At 51.8% G+C, this 7,477-nt stretch overlaps 1 protein-coding gene across 1 annotated transcript; it reads right to left on the bottom strand.

Moving 5' to 3' along the window:
• Positions 1–5,499: 5,499 nt before the first annotated feature.
• On the bottom strand, positions 5,500–7,256 carry LOC107281100 (cytochrome P450 CYP94D108). The gene is given in 1 exon segment (XM_026025467.2): positions 5,500–7,256. A coding segment is annotated over 1 exon segment (1,530 nt). The 5' UTR covers positions 7,192–7,256; the 3' UTR covers positions 5,500–5,661.
• Positions 7,257–7,477: the final 221 nt, after the last annotated feature.

Here is a 7,477-nt window from a genome sequence, read left to right as displayed (position 1 = left end):
AGTAGAGTGTTAGCGGTTGATGTGATATCAAAAAACTATAAACAAAACCCCAAATAGAATCCCAGTGAAGATAGGCATGCTGTTATGCAACATGGTCACGACGGTTGACGGGACTTATGCAGAGTAAAATAAACCCCAATGATAATCATGTTTGATTTTAAAATCTGAATAACAATAAAGAGGGGAGGCAGTGGGCGGGGTGCAGAGCAGTATAGGGGGCGAAGCCCCTAACGATTTGACGAGACTTATAAAAAGTAAAAAAGAACACAAGCAATAATTATGTTCGATTTTTAAAATCCCAATGATAATAAAGAGAGGTGGCAGCGGATGAGCCGTAGAGCAGTAAATTGACGATGTTTGACAATACTCCTAAAAATTATGAAAACGAAACCCAACAAGACAATGAACTCTAAAAACTATAAGGCCTAATTTTTTAAAGTTTTAAAGAGGATGAATAGAAGTAGTGGTATATCGAGTAAGCAAATAAAAATGTGATAAAGGAGTAAGGGGTAGTGACTGATGTGGCTTTTAAAACTATAAAATTATTAGAATCACGAGAATGATAATTTTAAATAAAATCATGTGTAAAAAATAGATAATTTTAAATTGTTGCTAGCATCGCAATTGCGTGGGCTGCCCAACTAGTTAACTTATTAAAGCAATAGAAAAAGGAGCCTCCACATTCGCTCTTATGGTTAAAAAATTCTCATATTAATCGGAGAAAAATAGAAAAAGAAAAAATATAGTGCAAATAGGAATACAATTTAAAAATAACTGAATTCGGAATTAGAAAATAAGGAATATTAAAAGAAAAGGCTAGAGTCCATATACGTATACAATTTATAAATAAAAATTCGGAATTAACAAAAAAATAAAATAATAAAAGTACTCCATAGAGTCCATATAAAAATACAATTTATAAATACCAAAAATTAAAAATTAAAAAATAAAGAATATTGAAATAAAAGTATAAGAGTCCATATAGAATATTATCTATCTATTAATTTATTAAAGTAATAGAAAAAGGAGCCTCCACATTCACTCTCACGGTCGAGAAATTCTCATATTAATTGGAGAAAAAGAGGAAAAAAATAAAAAATAGATTCCAAATAGGAATACAATTTAAAAATAACAGTAATCCGGAATTTATAAATACCATGAAATTAAAAAAAGGAATATTGAAATAAAAGTATAAGAGTCCATACAGAATATAATCTAGAAATGATTGAAATTTTGGATTAGAAAAAGGAATATTAAAAGTTGTCACGCCCCGAACTAGTACCGACCGGAACTAGCCTGTGACGCTCCAAATTAACCTGTTAATCGATACCAGTCCCAGGAAACAGTGCTGGTATCACAGGGAGACAGAATATCACAGCAACAGGGGTCTCTTTATTATAGAGTAGAGATACAGTCATGTTGGGCTGCGGACAGATCCCGAGCTCACAACTGCATTACAAAAGGGAAATGGAAGCCAGGACTTGGACCAATCAACACAGGCGCGACTTGGGAACTAGGCCGAAACCCTAAAACTCATCGTAGCCGGCTTGCTCCTGGAAGAACTTCTCATCAGCAGGATCCGCTTCATCTTCTTCAGCAACTGGGGGGGGTTATTTATATAGAGCAAGGGTGAGTACGGGAGTACTCAGCAAGCCATGGGAAATAAGTGTTTAATGCAGGCTTCAAAGAAAGGCTGTTGTTTTTGCAATTGATTTTATTTGAACTCTTTTCTAAAAACAACTAAGTGAGTGCTTCTCAAACAACACGGTTGAGACAGTGCGTCTCGTCCGGTCGGAGTTTGTGCAATGTATCAGTCTTTAGAATTGAATCAAGGTTGGCACCCGGCCAACAGCTTTTCAAACGGCCACCCGGGCCAACAACTTTCAAACGGCCACCCGGGCCTAGCTGATCCCATCAGCTGCAGATTTTTCAAACATCGAACCCCTTTCCACAACAGCAATTTCACAAGCAGTAGTCAAACAAAACTGTGCTAGGAATCACCTCACATCCGCCCATGACCGTGGGCACGGCTGTTCGAACAGTTTGTTAACCTCTGAAGAGGAGGTACACTTTACCCACACGACATTACTAACCCGGATCACCCAGCCCGTGGGGATCAGCCACGTCGGGAGACCTCCAAGCTTTCATGACAAGGCATTTCTAAAGCCGACACAGGTTTACCATATGCCGACGAGAGGGGTCCCAGACCAACAACAGGTTAGGTCCCAGACCATACTGTGCCAGGAAGCCCAGGGGTCCTCCCCGACACCACCCCGGCGAATCCACATGTCTCTCGGCATCAAGGCTCCCCTGATAAGCTAGTTACTCAGCCAGGGGTGTCTCATTCCACCCATGTGGTCGTACTTGTCTTACGTTTGGATGAAATTCCAAGGAATCGGTCCTTAAGTGCGAGAGCGGGAAACCGTACACCTGGTACGTTCCCCGGTCCGCGGTTTTGGAAAATCCATTTAGTTCGCAAGCACCGACCCAGGTGTCGAGTTTTCCAAGTCTTTTGTAAACCCAAGTTTTACCCAAGTTGTTTTTCAGATTTTAAGTTTGAAGGCGTCCGTCGATGCTCGCACAGGGTGCGCGAATGTCGAGACGCAACTAGATGGTTACAGGGGGACATGATATAACAATTAACAAGGGAGGATCAATGCAACAAATTAGGTGGGTCCGCCAATCTGCCTTGCAGACGGGACGACAGATTAAGTGCGATCCTATCAATGCATAATATTTTTCAAGCAACATAATTAAATTTCAAATATAGGCTCAAGATGTTCAAAGGTGGCTTGCCTTGCTCGAGATCTGGAGCTTGATCCTCGAAATCCTCGCACTGCGGGTCTTCGGGCTCCGAAACTACACGCGAAACGGGACAACTCAACAAACGGCGAAAATAAAGCCCTATTAATGACCTCTAAGCGTGCCATTAGATAGATCTCGAGATTTGAGGAATTTTGGAAGTTGAACGGAGTCAAACGGATTTACGGTTGGGAAGGTATTGAATTTCTAAGATTATTGGATTTTTGGTCTAAAGGAAAAGGATTTAATTAAATCCTTTTTGGAAAAGAAAAAGAAAAGAAAAGGAAAGAGGGAGGGATTATAGACTTTTCCTCGGGCGGCTAGGGCGCGGCCCAAGGGAAAAGGAGCGGACCGGCCGAGCTAAATGGGCCGGCCGGCCCAAGGCAGCCCAAGTGCGCGCGCGCGGGAGGGGAGGAGAGAGAGGGCCGGTGGACCGGGCTCACCGTGCGCGGTCCCGGGTGGGACCCGCTTGTCAGCGGCTCGGCTCACCGTGCGGAGGGAGCACGCGGCGCGGCGCTAGGGTGGGGGAGGGACGCGGTGCACGCGCGCGGTCTGCGGAGGAACGGATGCGGCGGGCCCACGCGCAGCCTCACGGCTCGCGGTGGAACGCGCGCACGGGAGGGGCTGACCGGGGTCGGCCCGTCCCGACCTCGGCTGGGCCGGCGCCGACGTGGCGCCTACGTGGCTGCCACGCGGGCCGGCGGGAGGTAGACGACGACGCCTGCCGGAACGGACGGCGGTCGATAGCGGCGAGCGACGGAGCAAACCACGGCGATACAGGCAAAAGCGAGCACACCGGGTGGTTGCACGTGACGAGGGGAGACGAGCCAACGGCTCGGATTCGCCGGAGGGAGCTTGAAGGCGGCGAATCGCGGCGGCGGCAACCGGCGGCGGGAAAAGGGGAAAACGGCGACGAGGTCACGAGGGGCCAATTCCCGGTGGTGAGAGCATCTACGCGGCCACGGGAATCCGATGCTAGCGTCGGATTGGGCGGAGCTACGCCGAGCGAGGCTGGCGACGAGCGGGTGCTACGGAGCTCGAGCGGTGACGGCGGCGAGCACACGGCGAGCGACGACAAAGGTCGGGGCGGCGCAGGCTAGCTTCGGGGAGGCTACTCGTGCTACCACCGAAAACTAAGGGGAGGAGATGGAGCGAGGAGGAAGAACGGAGAGAGGCACTACCGTGCGGGTCGGGGCGCTGTGACGAGAGGCCGACGGCGCGGGAGTAATCTCTCCGGCCTCGGGCCGGGGAAGAGGAAGGAGAGGGCGCGCCCGGAGTCCCCTTCCGCGTCCTGGCTCGTGCCGGCTCCTCCGACACGCGCAACGACGAACGGCGACGGCGAACAGAGCACGGGGGCGGCGGCAATGGCGCGGAGGCGAATGAGAGAGGAAGGGAAAGGGGGAGGCTAGGGTTTAAATGGGCGGCAATGTCGGTTTGGGAACCGACTTAGGGCGGTCAAGGCGCGAGCTGGCGCTCGGCGCTTGCGTCCAAATCGGCGACAGGGCGGTGACGCTGGCGAGAGGGAAAAAGGAGGATAAAGGGGGGAGAGAAAAGGGGGGGCTCGCCCCTTTCTTCTTTGGGAAAAGGAGGAGGGAGTGGAGGCGTCGCGGCAGAGGGAGGAGGGAGGCTCTGCCTCCGTCCCTTGGCGGCTTGCGCGCGGAGAGGCGGGGCCGAGGCGATGACGACAGCGATGACGGCTGGGCGGTTTGGAGCGGCGCGATGACACGGGCGACAGGCGCGGCAGGCGCTGACGACGGCGGCGACCAGGCGGTCGGCCACCACGGCACGCGCGCGCGGCTTGCAACGGGAGGCGCGGCGGATTTGAGCGGCGCGGCTTGGGCACGCACGCTGGCTTGCGGGGCCGGGCGGCTGCGCGGCTGCAGGGCGGCAGGGCAGCGGGGCCGGACGGCGCGGACGGCGCAGACGGCGCGGCTCTCGCGCATGCGCGCGCGACGCGCGGGCAGAGCGGAGGGAGGGGCGCTGGGCGTGGCTCTCGCACACGCGCGCGCGGCGCGCGGGCAGAGCGGAGGGGAAGGGGGAGAGAGAGAGAGCGCGCCGGGAGGGAGGGGGAGAGGGAGATGGGCCGAGCGAGATTCGGCCCATCGAACCCTGGGGTGGCAAAATAGACTTTTGCGGAGGAATTTGATTTGGAAGGATTGGATTCGGAATTAAACTCGACGATAGATCGGGGATTTGAGATCTTGAGATGGCACGGACACTAGACGACAAGCGAAGAAACAAATTTCGCAATTAGGGTTTTTAGGAGATAATTTTCCCGCTAGGCGCCACGACGGAACGGGCGCTACAAAAGTAGAGTTTAGAGTACATATAGAAATACAATTTAGAAATAACAAAAATTCAAAATTAAAAAATGATGAATATTAGAATAAGAGGCTAGAGTCCATAAAGAAATACAACTTAGAAATAACCGAAACTCAGAATTAAAAAAAAAGAATATTGAGAGATGAGTTTAGAGTCCATATAAAAATACAATTATAAATAATAGAATTTTAGAAACAAAAATAAGGAATATTTGGAAGAAGTATCTAGAGTCCATATAGAAATTCAGTACTACCTGAAAATAGGAATTGAAATAAAAAATAAAAGTAGAGTATATAGTAGTACATATAGAAATATAATTTAGAAATAACGGAAATTAGAAAATAGAAATGAAGGAATATTGGAAGAATTTAGAAATAACTGAAAGTGAAATTATTACATAACTTAGAATTATATACATTTAACATATTTTAACAATAAAATATAAAAATATATATGTTGTTATGCTAGCCATGCAATCTCGCGTGCCACTAGTTCTGTAAAAACGAAGTCCACAAGTGTAGCAGCACGCTCCGGTCATCAACCTCTCGTGGCCACTTGCATCGGCAAACCGCCCTTCATGCGCAACGTCACCGAGAGCACGAGCCCCGGGTGTCCCTCGCCGCCGGCATACTGGAGACTGAACCTCTCGAGCACAGATGCTACAATGGACTTCATCTGTATGTCGGCCATCTCCTTGCCGAGGCACATCCTCGGCCCCGCGTGGAACACCGGGTACTTGAACGGGCTCTCCGGCCGGAACGCGCCGACCTCGTCTAGCCACCGCTCTGGCCTGAACTCCTCACAATCCGCGCCCCAGATGTCCTCCACCCGTGCCATCGCGTACGCTCAGTACGTCACTAGCCACCCTTTCCCCACGAACGTGCCATCCGGCAGGAAGTCGTCCTCCTTGCAGCTGTGCGTGTCCATGGCCACGGGTGGGTACAGCCGCATAGACTCCGTGATGGCGGCATGGAGGTATTGCATGTCACGCAGCTCATCAAAGCTGAACGTCGCGTCGCTTGTGCTACCGGACGCGCGCCGCACCGCGTGGATCTCGCGTACGATCTTGTCCTCCACGTCGGGCCGACCGGACAGTACCCAGAAGAACCAGGTCAACGCCGACGACGTCGTGTCGCGCCCGGCGAGGAGGAAGTTTGTAACCACGTCGCGGAGGCTCTCGTCGCTGTGCTCGCCGCTCGCGGCGAAGCGCGAGAGGAAGTCGTCACTGCGCGCCAGTCCGGCCTTCCCTCTCTCCCTGCGCTCCCGGACGATCCGCTCGGCGAAGCCGTGGATCGTGGCGAGCGCCTCCCGCATTCGCCTCTCGGGCTCCATGTTGAACAGCCTCTTGAAGCGCCACAGCGACTTGACCGGCGACATGAACCGGTCCCTCACGGCAATCTGCGCATCGTTGAACGCGCGCATGAACTCCGCGCTCTGGGGCGAGGCCATGCTGTCCTCGGCGAGGCAAGCCGGGTCCTCGTCGAAGGCGACTTGGCAGATGTTGTCGAACGCGAAGCGCTCCAGCACGTCCTGCACATCCAGCGTCCGGCCGTCGCGCTCCGCCCGCTCCAGAAGCGGCAGCAGCCTCTCGACGACCTCGGACCTGACGGTGTCCACCACGAAGTTCCTCAGCGAGCGCTTGTTGAACTCGTAGCTGGCGGCCTTCCGCTGCCACTGCCACTGCTCGCCGTCGGAGTTGAAGATGCCATGGCCGAGGAAGTCCACGACCATGGACACGGCGAGCTCGCCCTTGGGGTAGTTACCGAAGTTAGTCTTCAGCGTATACTCGACATTGGCCGGGTTGGCGGTGATGACGCCGCCGCCGGTGAGACCTAGAGCCTTGAACGACATGGTTTGCGTGGGGCTCCGCTTCATGATTTCGGTTGTAAACTCAAGGAAGCGGTCGTTGTTCTTGGTGAAGTGCGGCACTATGCCGACGACGGGGTAGGACTTGAGCCCATGGGCGTGAGGCTGCTTCTTGGGGTCGTTGCGCTGGCAAAGAAAGTAGAGGAGAGGCAGGATAGAGAGGAGGAGGAAGAGAGAGGTTGAACTCGAGGAGAATTCCATGGTGAGCTCGAGCGAGATGGTTTTGGCTTGCGACTTGTGATGGCGCAAGTGATCTGGACCACTGTGCTGAGCACCTGGATTTCTCGGCTTTTTTATAGCTGGTGAAGATGGAAGTCGTTCGGCTGGACGAATCGATTCTCTCGTGTGTTACGAACATTGTAATCATGTTTCTGGAATTTGAGATTGTTGAGAGAATCAAAGTCAATCCACTTCCTTTAAGGTCAATCCATTCCCCTCGCCGAAAGAACTAGAAGATTCTGAAGCTCGTCTAATTTAATGGTGGTCT

The sequence above is a fragment of the Oryza sativa genome, chromosome 1 (genome assembly GCF_034140825.1).
Source record: "Oryza sativa Japonica Group chromosome 1, ASM3414082v1".
Classification (NCBI taxonomy): Eukaryota; Viridiplantae; Streptophyta; class Magnoliopsida; order Poales; family Poaceae; genus Oryza; species Oryza sativa.
The sequence above is the reverse complement of the archived record's forward strand: the minus strand, read 5'-3'. Positions and strand labels throughout refer to the sequence as shown.